The sequence below is a fragment of the Malaya genurostris genome, chromosome 3 (assembly GCF_030247185.1).
Source record: "Malaya genurostris strain Urasoe2022 chromosome 3, Malgen_1.1, whole genome shotgun sequence".
Lineage (NCBI taxonomy): Eukaryota > Metazoa > Arthropoda > Insecta > Diptera > Culicidae > Malaya > Malaya genurostris.
In genome coordinates this window covers 41,733,770-41,749,928 of record NC_080572.1, presented here as the reverse complement: position 1 = coordinate 41,749,928, position 16,159 = coordinate 41,733,770, and the positions used below count along the sequence as shown (strand labels likewise).

Here is a 16,159-nt window from a genome sequence, read left to right as displayed (position 1 = left end):
TTTGATCCACCTAGTGGTGTGATGATGTCTTTATCATTTTCATTTTCTCCTGTATATTTCAACAGAAATTTCCCGAAATACTACATTTTTAAAAGTTCAGAAAATAGTTTTGAAGATTTCTGTTTCATAATAGTACTACATTGATACACTACATTTGAATTTAAGTTAGTGTAAATCTATTCAATCATATGTGAGATAGTCAAGTGAGCTCCATTTTATCATATTTGATTATTATTGCCGGTACTTCCGGATCCGAAAGCTGTATATCGGCATAGAGACATTCGGTTCATTCAACCATACACTAACATGAACTACAAATTTATTTACGGTTCTCTATGACGATTTGAATGTGGGAATAAATGTACCGGTAGTCGGACTTGGATAAAATTTAGCAAATCATTTATGGGACTATCAATGGTTTATTTGGTAACAGAGTCTCATGGTCTGCAAACTAGAGAAAATCAGTAGCCAATATAAAAAGGTAGCTTATGAAAAAAGTATTCCTGAAATTGACGTTTTCATACTGAACACTCTATCTCCGAAACCAGGGGTTTGATCTGAATGAAAATTGGGATATTCTTATGACATCTTAAGAACTTCCATCTCCGAGAAAGGTGAGTGACATTGTTTTCACATTTTTTGTGCATTATTTTCACATTTTTATGCATATCACCCTGTAATTCCGGAACCGCAAGTTGGATCCAAATGAAATTTCGGAACATTGTATGAGACCATAAGGCTATTTATATGAATCTTAGTTCGTGAAAATCGGTTCTGCCATCTCCGAGAAAAGTGAGTGACATTATATTCCATTTTTAATGCACTATTTCCATACTTTTGGTGCATATCAGCCTATCTAGTTGGATATATATGTATGAAATTCCGGAACATTGTTTGGAACCATGAGACCTTTAATTTGAATCTTTGTGAAACTCGGTTCTACCGTCTTCGAGGAAATTAAGTGATATTAATTTTACATTTTGTAATTTCGGAAACAGAATTCGGATCTAGATGATATTCAGGAACTTTCTATGGCACCATAAAACTTTTCATTTGAATCAATGTTTGTGAAAATCTGTTCAGCCATCTCTGAGAAAAGTGAGTGATATTATTTTCACATTTTAAATGCACTTTTTTTACATTTTTGGTGCATATCAACCTGTAATGCCGGAAGCTTAAGTCGGATCCAAATGAAATTCAGGAACTTTGTATGGGATTGTGAGACCTTTCATTTGAATCTAATCTAAGTCTCTGAGAAAAGTGAGTGACAATATTTGTCACACACACATACACCCGCACACACACATACACAGAATATTTCAATAAACTTCTTGCACTTATCAAAAAACTTGTTGCACGAATCTCTCTCATTAGAGTTACGGGTAACGATGAATGATTATGTTAATCAATTGCAGTGGCAATTTTACGTAATATCTTCAAACTTATTCGTAGAAAAAATGTGTTTTGAGAAATGAGAGGGTAAGCCGAGTCTCAGTTGTGGCTCGCTGCTACCGTCACCTCAAGTTTATAAACTAGAACGACATGTCAACATTTAAGCAAACTGTACTCAGTCTATTAGTTCTATCGCTTTTTTCATATTATATTATATTAAGCGTCGAGTTTTCGAACATTGAAGTAAATATGTTGCTTCAATCACATTGTGTTATTCGGTGCATCCTTGTTCGCAGAATTACAATACATGGGAAATCAAGGATATATCGATTAAAAACGGGGTAAAATGTGCACTCGATTTTCTCAAAGACCGCTCAACCGATTCTCTTCAACAAAGATTCAAATTAAAGGTCTCATAATCCCGTAGGTTGCTATTGAATTTCATCTGGATCCGACTTCCGGTTCGAGAGTTACGGGGTGAAATGTGCAACATTAACTAAAAATCGATTCATCGATTTTTTCAGAGACCGCTCATTCAATTTTTACAAGCGTATCCAGTCCTCGGTTTCCGCTTCCGAAAGCACCGATAATAGTAAGGAAACGCTCCAAAAACGGAATTCACTTCCATTTCTCAGTAACGGTTCATTCGATTTTTACAAATCATGATTCCAATTAAAGCTCTTATTATCTTAAAATATACAGTGCAATTACATTCAGGTTCGACTTCCGATTCCGAAATTATAGGGCGATGAGTGTCAAAACATTCAGTTCATCATTCAAAATAATGATGCAAAGCTAGTACGCGTCGGTACGTGCGTCTTTGCTCCGTTCGCAGCGTAAAAAGCAAAGTCCTGGCATGGAATTTGACCTTTCTGTTTCAACAGACTTCGCAGCCGATTCTTAGTGTACAGAATCATTGCATGGCTAGGCTAGTACTATGGATCCTACTGACACTAAGAATCCTTCCAGGTCGGGGCTCGAACATACGACAACTGGCTTGTAAGACCAGCGTCCTATGCATTGAACCGCCAACCCGTTCGCAACGTGCTTTGTTTAATTTCGTATAGTGTGCAAGGTAGCTTATTTTCAGGTGAAAAATATGTTAATTTGTAACTCTTTTATTCAATTTGTACCTACATGCCAGTGTTATTTCAAAATCATGACAACGATACTTTTCTATAAAAGTACACTTATTGCCTTTCTCATTTAGAAAGTTTATGCAATCACTTGAAAAATTGACTAGTAAAAATTGACCCGGAGGGCTAAGTGTTCTATATCATTCGACAAAGTTCATCCATCTGAACAATGTCTGTGTGAGTATGTGTCAAATAATGTCACTCATAATCCCATAGATTGCCATTGAATTCCATCCTACTTTCACAGAGGAAAGTGTGTTTAAAATTGCACACCATCATTTAGAGCGACGATGCAAAAAAGAGTAAAATTCTTTTAAATTTGGCTCAGAATTGATTCAATTTGTAGGTTATATTAGTTACTTCTTAAATGAACCGATTTCGGGTATACTGGTTCCATGTTCCCGGTTCCAGAAGTAGCGGAAATAGTGGTCAAAAACTCTAAAACTTGACATAGCTGTCTACAAATTGGGAAGGTTTTGTTAGCCTATACCCAAAAAAAAGTTTCTTATTTTATTTATGATTTAAATTTTTGGCAGAATCTTCTAGTGATATTTTTGGAAATATAAGTAATATGATAAAGGCATCATTACACCACTATTCTAGATATTTTTAAATTAACAGCTATCAATGGACATTTAGATGGGAAATTAAAAGCAAAAAACTCAAGTTTTGAGATAAATTCTCTCGAATTTAGAAGAAATAATGTTTTTATATTTTCAGTACAAATTACAAAAATACCGACAGCTGGGTGAATATTCAAATTTCGATTATGCACAATTTTTATGAAATTGAATGGCGTGGACTCAAATTTATACAAAGCAGTTCTATTTGAAATGCTCTGCACTAACGGTTCTAAAACGAAAAGTAAAGAAATAGCTTTAACCATACAGTATAGCCCTTTCTGATCATACATCACAGGTAAAATTTATCTTCGGAGTCAAACTCACATAAGTCTACAAAAAAACCTGTTTTAATCCACATAGTGGTGTAATGATGCCTTTCTCATATCTCACTTATTCTCATATATGAATGTGTGGTATTCTTCAAAATAATTTTCTTTGATTCTTAAAAAACAAGCATGTTTGTTCATAAACTAGTATAACCTACAGAGTGAAACAGTACTCAGATCGGTTATGCCATCTCTGAGGAAACGAAAAGAGGTACTTCCGAAACCGGAATCTGGGAACCGGTATAAGCAAAGTTGGTTCGAGACAGGCATGTCCAAACACTGCACTGCACTGCGTGCTTCATATAACCACCGTCACCGCGTGTATTGAGAATGCCATTGCGTACCAGTGCACAAAGATAAACACGAAACGCAATATCCGAAGCCACGGTGCTCGTGGCGCTGTTTTATTTTCGGCACTGGTGTTTCAAGCTTCGGCATACACCGAAACCGCGTGTTTTCAGTTTCGTTAAACACCGGAGCCGAGTGTTTTCAATTTCGCGAAGGCACCGAACAGCACCCATGCGTTGGTTATATTGTCAAACAATTGAATTCAATCAGACGCGTATTGATGAAAAAAGAATTAATCATTAAAACGCATTTTTCGTCATACCGTGGCGCTATAGGTGCTTATAGTACAAGCAACGTATATGGCAAAATCGGAAACACTCGGCTTCGGTGTTTGCCAAAGTCAGGAACACTCGACTTCAGTGCAGCCCGAAAATCCAAGCACCGGTGGTTGACAATTACACGACCACCGCTACGGGTGCTTTTTCTACTGCGTTCGGTGTTATTTTTTCAACACGGGCACGAAGTGTAGCATTCGATACTCCTGGTGGTGTGCTCACGACTGAAGGTGAGCACCGTGCAGAACGAATCCGTGTTTTTGCCATGCCTGGTTCGAGAAAAGCGACTGGGATTCATTTTGGAGTCTATGGCTACAATCTTCGGCCATTCATAAAAAAACCCAAGAACAAGAAAATCCAAAGTAATGTTTGGCCGTCTACTGACAATGGCTACCGATTGGAATAGTTTCGAGGCAAATTGAGAACTTTTTTTTACGTGTTTCATTTCGCCGCTTAAGCGACGGTATCCAAGTTTTAAAACACTTCACCATATAACTCCGGAACCGGAAGTCGGATCCAGATAAAATTTGAAAATTTCATACATATAGGACAATGAGACCTTTCATTTGAATTTAAGTTTGTTGAAATCGGTCTCACCTCTCTAAGAAAAGTGAGGAAGTAATTTGAAATAAGAATTTGTCCACTACTCACCCTGTAACTTCGGAACCGGAAATCGGATTCGAATGAAATTCAGGGACTTTGTGTAGGGTTAAAATACCTTTCATTTAAATCTAAGTTCATGAAAATCGGTTCAGCGGTTCATGAAAATCGGTTCTTCGAGAAAAGTGAGTGCAAAAAAATGTTCCATACATACATACATACACACACATAAACACATACAGACATTTTGCGTACTCGACGAACTGAGTCGAATGGTATATGACACTCGGTCCTCCGGGCCTCGGTTCAAAAATCGGTTTTCACAGTGATTGCAAACCCTTTCTATACGAGAAAGGCAAAACTAAAATGATCAGCCTCATGGAGTTAATCGAGTCATTGGATAAATAACAAAAGAACCTTGAATGATCGGTATCTTGTGTTAGACAGTTCAATCATTCGTAATAATAGAAAGAAAAGAGCGCCATATCATCGTCCTCAAGCCACAACGCAAAGCTTGTAATTATCGTGCATTGAAGCAATAATTTCGCTTATATTTATAGATTCGCGTGCTCTAACAGTCTCGCGTCTGCTCTGAATGACCAATCAAGAGTGAAGCTCTCCAACAAGTATGTCGTCTATTGCTTCAAATCTATCGTCCCAATTAGGGAAGACTGTTTGATTGCCTCTTTTTGGTGACAAGTGGCAAATTTTTGTAAGCTTCAAATGACTTTTGATTTGTTATAGAAACATTTTTGTTAATCTCTTTTTCTGACTGCAAAGTCGTAGACGAGACCAGAAACTAGTTAATTTGTAGTAGTTTCCACCTAACTTCGGGGTTCCGTTCAGTGATCAAATTTAAAAAATTAAGGCTTCAAGTAGTTTCCATAAGTCACATCCAAACAAATACTGAAAGTAAATTTGACCTACTTAACAATAAGTTATGTTTACTTAGTTGTTGAATTGTAAAGATTCAATTCCTAGTTAAATGTGGCTTACTCTTTGTGTGTTGACAACAATGGAAACCATAAAAGAAAGAATTCAGATGAACTTAAGTTAAGGAAAAACTAGTCAAATAATAAGTACTTTCTGTGTACATAAAGGTCATGGTGTTACACTAAAGGTGAGACATCACGCGAAAGATTGCTAGAGGTGATATTTGATGTCGGAATTTACTCGTTCAGCAGATTTGTCTGTGAATTTGAGGATTTCTTCAACAAGCTGTAGATATTATTCCGTGATCTTTGTCTGAATAAATTTGTAGTTGTGATCGCAAAGGTAGATGCTAATCCATCAGATTCCTGGGATATTAAAACAAACCTTCAACATGTTCTTTTATATATTATATTACAGAAGTTATATTTGTATTCTGTTGATGATTTTGAAAGCATTGTTTCGTTGCGTTTTAAATCGTTACAAAGAATTTGAAAGTCCCACACAAATAACAGTTGAGCCACCGTAACAGGTAAACCAAGTAATACAAGCGCTAAACAATTTCTTTAAAAAAAGTCTTTATATTAAATGAAGAGCGAAGAAAATTTTCGGTAGTGCTCTTTCTGATCCAAGCTATGTTAAATTGCAAATTTAAATAACCATTTCACTTGGTATATCGTGTCGACATCAAACAGTTATCAGTTTCGAATCATTTCAATATATTTCGGACAGTTGTACTGATCGTTATTATTAAACGACTATTTCTCTCACTCACAGGCGACTGGCTTGCGGTCGGTATGGAGAACTCCAACGTTGAGGTACTACACGCCAACAAACCGGACAAATACCAGCTCCATCTGCACGAGAGCTGTGTGCTAAGCTTGAAGTTTGCTGCCTGCGGCAAATGGTTCGTTTCCACCGGCAAGGACAACCTGCTGAATGCGTGGAAAACACCGTACGGTGCCTCGATCTTCCAGGTAATTTACTTTTTTACTCTACTAACATCCTACACGGTTCCACAATTAACCCACCATCCTGAAATTTTGTTTTTTTTCTACAGTCGAAGGAATCATCCTCCGTGCTAAGCTGTGATATCTCCGCTGACGATAAATACATCGTGACCGGATCGGGCGATAAAAAGGCAACCGTCTATGAGGTCATTTACTAGGCGTACGCCGATGAGTTCGATTGTTCGCTTTAACCCAATACGGCTACGTGCAGACTAGAACCAAACTGGAACCGAAAGTGTCATAGATTTTGCTGAACAAGCTCCGTTGAGGGCCTGCTCTTGTAGGCAAAACCAAAAGAATGAACAGTAACTTTATCAAACACACACACAATGCTAAATAACAATACAAACAACAGCAAAAAAAACTGTAAAGCCTGATTACACTCATTAAGTTACACTGTAAGAAAAAGAAAGATATTATTCGTAGTGGAATCAGTTCAAGGTATAAGTTATAAGTTGAATATTAGCTTCTTTCTCATCCTCGTTAGAGTAAAACCAGAAAATAGAAGGAAAAAACAAACAAATGTATAATAGTGCGATCAATTTCGGACGATGTTTAATATATTGAATTGTAAAAAGAAACCTTATTCGATTTATCCTTTGCTGAAATCCTGTGAGAACGCTTTCCTCGAATTGTGCCGAAGGCATTCGACTTCACCTAGTATATGGAAAATGGCGAATATTGAGTACCAAGTTGTTCCTATTTTCAAGGAACGTATTTGTTTTTTTTGTAGAGAACAAGATAATTTAAACTAGACTCTCCAAAAAACGGTAGACATTATTGATTGATTCCCATATTCGCTATTATCAGTAGTAGAAAAATGTCACAATCAGCTTTACCTTGTTTGTAAGCTTTGGAAAATAAGATTTAGGACAAGTCTGTAAAGGTCAACTCCCTTAAAGTTAGCGATTGCTAGAACATTTTCTGTTTGTAGATTATCAACACTCGGAGATTAGGGTAGACGCTCTTTCCTCTCAGGATGGGCAAAAAGGAAGTATGAGCTAATTTGAAAACAAAAGAGAAATTTAATTCGATTTAAAAATACTAAAACAAAAGAATATACCTTGCGAGAGCGAAGTAACGTAGTTTACTAAATGGAATAATACGCACTGTGGCTACGGATTTGTAGTCCTGCTGAAATATGTAAAGATATTGTGTAATTATTGTTTTTATGACAAAAATACAGAAAATTGTTCTTATTTTTAACCCGGTTGTTATTGGCATAGAGATATCCGAATTCCATCCAAATGTAATCCGAGTTGTGCGAATTACTTTAATTTTCCGTATTTCAGAATATTTTCCTGGAATATTAGTTAACAGTTTCTCTGTAGTTATTCACAATATCTTGTTGCTAATCATATAAATGGATGATAATAGCGTTAGTACATCTATAGGTGATGCTAATATTGATAGCCACAAAATGCTACACGGAGATCATAAAACGATTGATTTAAGAGAATCCAGATATATTATAGGGTGCTGACGTAAAGAAACTAAACCGGATTTGTTCGGAAATCTGTCGGAATTTGAGTGAGAAAAAGTGAACAGAATTGTCAATTCGTTCTCTTCTTTTTCGATTTTGCACATATTCTCGTTGATTTTTAGTTAAATTCAAAATAAAAATTTTATACAACTACATATAAAAAGTTGAAACATCCAGTTTTTTGGACATAAAGAACCTGTAAATAATTAATTCTTACTAACAAAACAAACTAACAAAAATGCTTAGTTTATCAGCATCGTCCATCGTGTCGTGTAATAAAATGGTTTCAGTCACTTGACAGTTACACTAACACATTCATAAAGTGAGTGATAATTCAATGACATTTATAATGTCACTGTCAAACGGGTTTATCGAGCTCTCCGAAACGAGTAGTCGAGTTGGAATTCATTACTCAGTCCGTATTTGAGACAATGTGGGAAGACGTGTTCGTTTTATGTGACACGATTTATGAATTTGACACTAATTATGATGTTTTTGAAGCTGCTATTTTGAGATTTTAAAACACTCTAATTTTTTTACATTGGTTGATATTATGTTTTAGATTGTTTGATAGAATATTATGGGTTTATATCAAACATGGTAAAACTTAATTATACACATAAACAAGAGATAGAAACGTCGAGCAGTATAAAACAGTCGGTTTTGTTGTATAGACAGCTGCGGCGGTAAAATAATCATATAACAATTTCAGTCGTTTCATCAGTGCTACATTCCATGTTTTAGTTGTCGGATTCCGGAAGAAAATGAATAAGAAAAGAACCGTTTGGATACAAGAAAGTACGATGGTATTTAATGCTGTGCTATGACATTACATTGTCTGTAATTAAAATCAAGGAATAATTTTTTCATTGGATCTTTTTTTACCGTTTTTTTCATTAGAAAGATATTTTCATTCCTATCCAGCATGGCTTAGGGTTGATTCAACCGAACAACAATAGAAAAATAATTGCGCCGTTATTCAGAATAAGGATGACTACTCGAACAATTACAGTCGATGTCAGTTGTAGCGAGTTTTTCTAGTTTCACATTGTTTACCGTTGATGCTTAAGCAGATGAAATTTTTTTGTGGTTTTTATTGTTGAACCAAAAGTACTGGGGTGGAATATGTAAGGTGATTATTACCAAGTGATTATCACTTGAAAATTTGGAATCATGTAAGGTGATAATCACCAAGTTCTGTAACCACTGCTGAAAGGCTAACATCACTATCAAATGTTGGCATTACGTAAGGTGATAGTCACCACGATTTAATCACCTTCATGTCAAAATGGAGTTGATAGCAATTTAGTTATCACTTTTAGTAGTGATTTGATTTTTCGAGAAGTGGCTTTATAAATTATTGTCCGTTAGGTGAACTTTAAGCCACAGATATAAACATAACCTACCAAAATTGGTCGGAGAGGATAATTTTTTAATAAAATTCGTACTGATATTGTGTCAAAATTAAATACCAAAATAAAAAGTAACTTAGTTTGTATAGTTTAAAGAATTCATAGAATGAATGGTAGTATTTATCAATTCATTTATGTTGGTATTATTATTTGAAGGAATATCATTGGTATTATTATTTGAAGGAATATCATTGAGGTATTGGTAGTATTTATCAATTCATCTATGTTGGTATTATTATTTGAAGGAATATCATTGGGGTATTCGTAGAGTCAAAGATAAGTTGCTTTCTGGAAAAGAGATAAGTTTATGAATGTAGACATCTCCTGTTGCACATAACGTAACAACATAAAAAATCTATGCTAACATTTTCAGTAGAATTAGATGGTCGTGACTTAGTGAGCGACATATCCGTCTCGTTCAACTGAACGAGTAAAAAAGATTAAACTGCGTTCTTAATTTTCTTCTTGTGAGTTGAACTAAATAAAGCAATATTTTTGGACAATTAGTTGCTGCAAATCATAGTGGATGTCCGGTGTGTAAAATTTCCATAATGGAACTAGCAATTGAAAGCTCTGTGAAATGCCATAATCGTAAAGCGAATGAAAACTATACACTGCTTTACAAAAAATGGTTTTCTTCAACTTCTGGAAACAATGTGGAATATTCGTCACGCTTGCAGTCAACCTAATTTAAAATTTAGAAGTTCAATTTGGATCCAGAAATCTGATTCAGGAATTTAATATCCGAATTCAGGAAAACGATTTAAAATATGAATTCTAGATCTGGATGCTGGAGCAAAATTTTAGATCTGAGTTCCGAATTTCGGCAATGACTTCAGAAACATAATTTAATTCCTGAATTCAGTTTTAGATTTGCTTCCTGGCTTCAGTATCAGAAATTATTTCTTAAATTCAATTTGAGAATTAATTTCAAAATTCATTCAACATTCAGATGCAGCATTCGGAATCTGCATGTTAGTATTCAATTCGGAACTTGAGCTCTGTAACTAGATGTTGGAACTGAATTCGATTCCTTAACTCTGGTTCAGAATTTAAGTTCAGAATTTAGTTCTCGAATTAAATTCAGAACCTGGATTCATAAAAATAAGTTAAATTCCAGGGTTCTAGAATTAAATTCATGAATTCTTGATCTGGATTTCGAGATCAAGAAACTAGATTCGGAACCAACCCTGGTTCCGAATCTAGTTTCTAAATTCAGTTCCAGTTCCTAAATGTTCAGAATTCAGGTTTTTGTTTAAATAAATTAATGGTACCATCGGATGAATTTCACTAATCGGTTCCTTTTAGAACCTTCAAAATGTGGTATTTGATTGTGTGGTAGAATATGTTTGTCGTCAATATGTCCTATTTCAGTAAACGCAGTAAAGGTTGCTTCTATCACACAATCAATCAACTAATGCAAACAATTGTTGATATTCGGAAGAGTGAAAGAAGCATGTTAGTTTTATTCGTATTTACGTCCTCCAATTATGCCTCTGACATTACCCAACCGCCATTTTTGATTTGTTCATATTTTTTTTCAATTTCTGAGGAAAACTTTATTTGAAGCATTATTTCAGAAGTGTAAAAATTATTTTTAATCTGAGGTGGTAATATCGATCATAATTCATTGTGCGAAACAAAAATTTTTTTAGAATGGAACACTATACTTGAATCAATACCACTCACTCGCCCCGGGCGCAACGTTTTTAGGGGGGCGGCAAACCAATCCTTGGAATCTTTTTTTTTGCTCACCCATCAAGTCACCTTTTCGAAGATGAAGTTTAGCTTTTTTTTGCTCATTAAACCAACGATGGGGGGGGCAAATCTTATTTCGCCCGGGCGCCTAATTTTCTCGGTACGTCACTGTATGTATGGAATCTAAAGAACTTTCCTTTGAACCTAAGTTTGTGAAAATCGGTCAAGCCATCGCTGAGAGAGGTGAGTTCGTTCCATTTTGGAGTTTGTGACCACTATTTCCGATGTTTCCGGAACCGGAAGCCGAAGACTGGTATAGCCGAAATGTATACGTTCGGTCGTCAACTGACAAGGCCTATCGTTATTTATTTATGGGACTATCAATGGTTTATTTGGTTACAGAGTCTCATGGTCTGCAAACTAGAGAAAATCACTAGCCATCATAAAAATGTAGCTTATGAAAAAAGTATTCCTGTATCGACGTTTTCATACTGAGCACTCTATCTCCGAAACCAGGGGTTTGATCCGAATGAAAATTGGGATATTCTTATGACATCTTAAGAACTTCCATCTCTGAGAAAAGTGAGTGACATTATTTTCACATTTTTGTGCATTTTTTTCGCATTTTCAAGCATATCACTTTGTAATTCCGGAACCGGAAGTTAGATCCACATAAAATTCCGGAACTTTGTATAGGACCATAAGACCTTTTATATGAATCTAAGTGTGTGCAAATCTCTGATAAAAGTGAGTGACATTATTTTCACCTTCTTAATCCACTATTTACATATTTTTGGTGCATATCACCCTGTAATTCCGGAACCGGAAGTTGGATACATATGGAATTCCGAAACTTTGTTTGGAACTACGAGACCTTTAATTTGAATCTAAGGTAGTGAAACTTGGTTCAAACATCTTCGGGGAAATTAAGTGACATTAATTTCACATTTTTGGAGCATATCATCCTGTAATTCCGGAAGTCGGATCAAATGAAATTCAGGAACTTTGTATGGGACCGTGAGACCTTTCATTTAGATCTAAGTTTGTGAAAATTGATAAAGCCATCTCCGAGAAAAGTGAGTGACATTATTTTCACAATTTATGTGCATATCACCCTGTACCTCCGGAACCGGAGGAACTCTTCGAGCTGAGACCAATGGTATGTGACATTCGGTTCAAAAGTCGGTTTTTGCAGTGATTGTATACTAGGGTGGGACAAGGTTGTATGGGAAAAAGATGAAAAGGTTTATTTTCTCGCTCCACTAAACTTTTCGTTTTTCTTTTGGGTCTCATAAACACCATGCAAAATCTTTGCTCGACCGGAAAAACTATATTTTCGCGCCGAGGTTCAAAGTTTATATGGGATTTAGAATGGAGAAATTCACTTTTACCAAAAAAAAAATCGGCTGGAGATCAACCTATGAACTCTACAAATCAGTGAAATCAGTAACGAACCAAATCCCAAAACAAGGTTGACTTTTTCTACGAATCTAATTCGTACACGGAAAGACCGACATCAGCATTTTGGCGAAAAAATTAGTTGATTTTCTGATTTTAGTTAGTTATTTTTTGAGACAACTAAAAAAATCTTACTTTTGCTAATTTAGATTTTTTAATTCTAATTCCCTTAATAATAAGAAAATATTTGTTGAAATTGGTATTTTTTTTATTTCGGGGTTAGCCTATGTTTGTGCTTAGGGCACATAACCGTTTTTACTTTTCTTTACGTTTCGTCGTAGACTCTAAGCCCTAAGCACAAACATAGGCTAACCCCTAAATGACCATACCTGCATCGGCCAGTATATGCCGAAAACAACGTTTTCGTTCGGCACGTCAGGAAAGACGTGGTACTTCGGTACCAAATGATAAGTGTTTTGCAAGTAGCATTAACTTTACGTCTGCTTAGCGGTTCAAGTTGAACTGTTTAAGTTTGCAATAAGCAGTTCAATTTGAACTGATCTGCACTGACGAGTCTAAGACGAAACATAAAGAAAAGTATTTTTTTTAGTTGAATTCACCAATTAAACGTGCGGTCATTTCTTAGCTAAGGCACGCTTCATATCCATTCAACTAATTTTTTAGTTGAATTAGAGAAATAAAACGTTGTTTTCAACCAACATAAATGGTTGAATTGGTTTCTGCCATTTGCAGCTATATGGCGCTCTGTCACTGAAAAAACGTTAACACCGTAATGACTACTAGCCACTAGATGGCACACGACTACCGAAAAACATTTCAGTCACGATTATCTCTTCTATATTGGTAGGTATAAATACGATGTTGTATTGGAGAAAAAGACATAAGCGAAACATAAACTTCTTTTTGAAAATTTTTCTTCTCAATTGCTGTTTTGTTTATTCGACTTCGCGAAATTGATTATCTCACTGAAAACTTTGAGCACTCGGAAACAAAAACCGAATACAAGTAGTATACCGGACAGCGTAGCCGAGAAGGTTGGAAGATACAAAAAACATCATTTGACATATACAATTAGAGTGCAATATTCGAAACTCACTTCACTGTTCTTCGTAAAAACATTATTACGCACAATCGCTTTATATGCGCACAAATCCTGAATAAATACACTTTCTACTAACAGTTTACGTCATTTTTACATATCGGTTTAGAAATTCATATATATCGTAACACATGCGAAAAACATCTAAACAATTTGCAAGCAGTTTCAACAAGACTGTCCCTTTTAGCTTTTTAATGGATTGTTTTGCTTTGACACTTCTCATGAGTTTTAGCTAATAAACTTGTTAATAAAACCAATTTCATTTTTGTTTTCTTTGTCTTTTCCTTCAGTAATGATGGTGATAGATAAATAGAAACAAATTCTCTGATTTTAATAACAAAATTTGTTGTCAATGAGAATTTCGTACTGGATTGAAATATTGTTGGTTTGTGTCCAGAATTTTCACCAACTAAACACATTCTCTAAAATTAAGAGTTTTTTTCAGCAAAGTAAATTCTCAATTTTAACTAATTTTATAGTTATATTGGATATTTTGTTGTTAAAATCAACTAATTCAAAAACAGTAATACGAATTAGGCGCAGAGCTAATTTCGGTCGTTCCGTGTAATGTCGTTTTCGCTTGATGCCAAACCTAACCCAGTTTCCACTCTAACTGCTGTCAAACCGTTTATTTGAAGCTAGTTTCGAACCTAGTTTTAACGTTGTTGAACTGAAAATCGAGTCAGTTCCGAACCTGGTTTTCATATCAGGTTTGTTTAAACCACCGTAGCTAAGTGCGAAACCAACACAGTTTCGTGCAAAGTGTCTCTTTGTAGAAACTACCCTGGGTCAGTTTCAGTTTTCTCAAGCGAAAACGACATAAAATTAATGTCGTTTTCGCTTGAGAAAACTGAAACCGACCCAGGGTAGACAATGAAATGAATTACTGACATCTCCCTCGAGAATCTACTGAAAGTCTGTTAAATTGTCTACTTATAAAAGAAATTGTCTACCCAGTAAACAAATTTGTGGCTCTGACGCTCATTATTTCGCTATTCTGTGGTGATTTCGTCGCATGATAAGCCCCGCTGATAACAACAATAACATTACTGAAATAATCAACTTTATCTGATGCTACTTGCAACACCACAGTTCACAATGCCACCAACCAGAAATGGGAATGTTTACCAAACAGTTCAGCAGTTCGGTTAATGAAAATATAATTTACTTAATCCATCAAAATATATGCAGAATGATACTTTCAACATCGACAGCCGGTAGTAATCTTGGTAGAACCAGCCACAATTCTTTTCTTCGTACACAAATCCGCCAGTTTCCGCCTTCTATCTTTTGCTGAGTTTTCATCGATCCATTTGTAGTCGAAAATCCGATTGAGTGGCACCCGTTCATCGGGATCAGGATTTAGCAACTGGAAAACCGTTCTTATGACTGCCGCGCTCAACTGCTTCAGCAGCGGTTCCTCGAACTGGTAATTGCGGTTCTGATGGTCCTCGGCCAGTTTTTTGACATTCCGATCGTCGAAGGGCATGGCGGCACTCAGCATCACGAACAATATTATTCCCAGTGACCAAACGTCCGCCGCCATCGGGTTATACGGTTTACCAAGTATCACCTCCGGGGCGGCGTAGGCTGCCGATCCGCAGTATGTCTCCGAAAAGTTTCCATGCTGTTCACCGCATTCTCGTGCAAATCCAAAATCTGCCAGCTGAATGACCCCTTTCTTAGTAAGCAGAATGTTTTCGCACTTAAGATCCCGGTGGGCTATGTCAATCGAGTGTAGATACCGGACAGCACTGACCAGTTGAGCAAACCACAATTTTGCTTGGACTTCCTTCAGTGGACCGTTCTTGTTGATAAACTTGAGCAAATCTCCGCCCTCGGCGTAATCCATGAAGATGAAAACAATCCGTTCCCGCTTGAGAATGCTATGGATCTTGATGATGTGCGGATGACGAATTTTCATCAACACGTTAAGTTCCCGGGGAAAAAACTTTTTAACGAATTCCTCGGTTCCTTTACCGACGTCGATAACCTTGCAGGCCAGGGTTGTCACATTTTGATTTTTGCTGATCCATTTAGCCAGCCTAACGGAGGAGAACGATCCTTTTCCGATTTTGGCTCCGATATGATATCCGTGGACGCCGAGAGCGCGCGCCACCGACGAACAGGATGCGAACGGGGACAGCTCGTTGCTGTTTCTGCTTTTGGTGGACATTCTTTTAGAATTTGGCACGTCACAAAATTTTCAATACAAATTTAGTTTGACCCGGTTTGACGCTTCTGGTCGTTGCCGTCTGGTGGTATTCAGTTGCAAAGTGTCATTTCAGTTGTGTTCACCGGCAGTGCCTACTTTGATTCGGCTCCATCACATGATGCTGGTATTTCGTTCTATGTTATCTGTTCGATGTCCGTTGGTTGGAATATAATTAAATCACGTTTTATTTGAT

General features: G+C 36.3%; 2 protein-coding genes across 6 annotated transcripts in view; one reads left to right on the top strand and one right to left on the bottom strand.

The window, feature by feature from the left end:
* Positions 1-7,846, top strand: part of LOC131434435 (protein groucho-like) — an 81,839-nt gene extending 73,993 nt beyond the window's left edge. For all 5 annotated transcript variants that reach the window (XM_058601145.1, XM_058601148.1, XM_058601146.1 and 2 more), the window contains exons 16-17: positions 6,408-6,607; positions 6,691-7,846. In XM_058601145.1, coding sequence (XP_058457128.1) covers positions 6,408-6,607; positions 6,691-6,798 — 308 coding nt within the window. In that variant the 3' untranslated portion in view covers positions 6,799-7,846. The remainder of the gene's footprint in view (positions 1-6,407; positions 6,608-6,690) is intronic.
* A 7,048-nt stretch (positions 7,847-14,894) lies between these two features.
* On the bottom strand, positions 14,895-16,058 carry LOC131436501 (testis-specific serine/threonine-protein kinase 3-like). Its single transcript, XM_058605232.1, has one exon. It carries the CDS (start codon positions 15,925-15,927, stop codon positions 14,953-14,955), a length of 975 nt encoding a protein of 324 aa, XP_058461215.1. The 5' UTR covers positions 15,928-16,058; the 3' UTR covers positions 14,895-14,952.
* Positions 16,059-16,159: the final 101 nt, after the last annotated feature.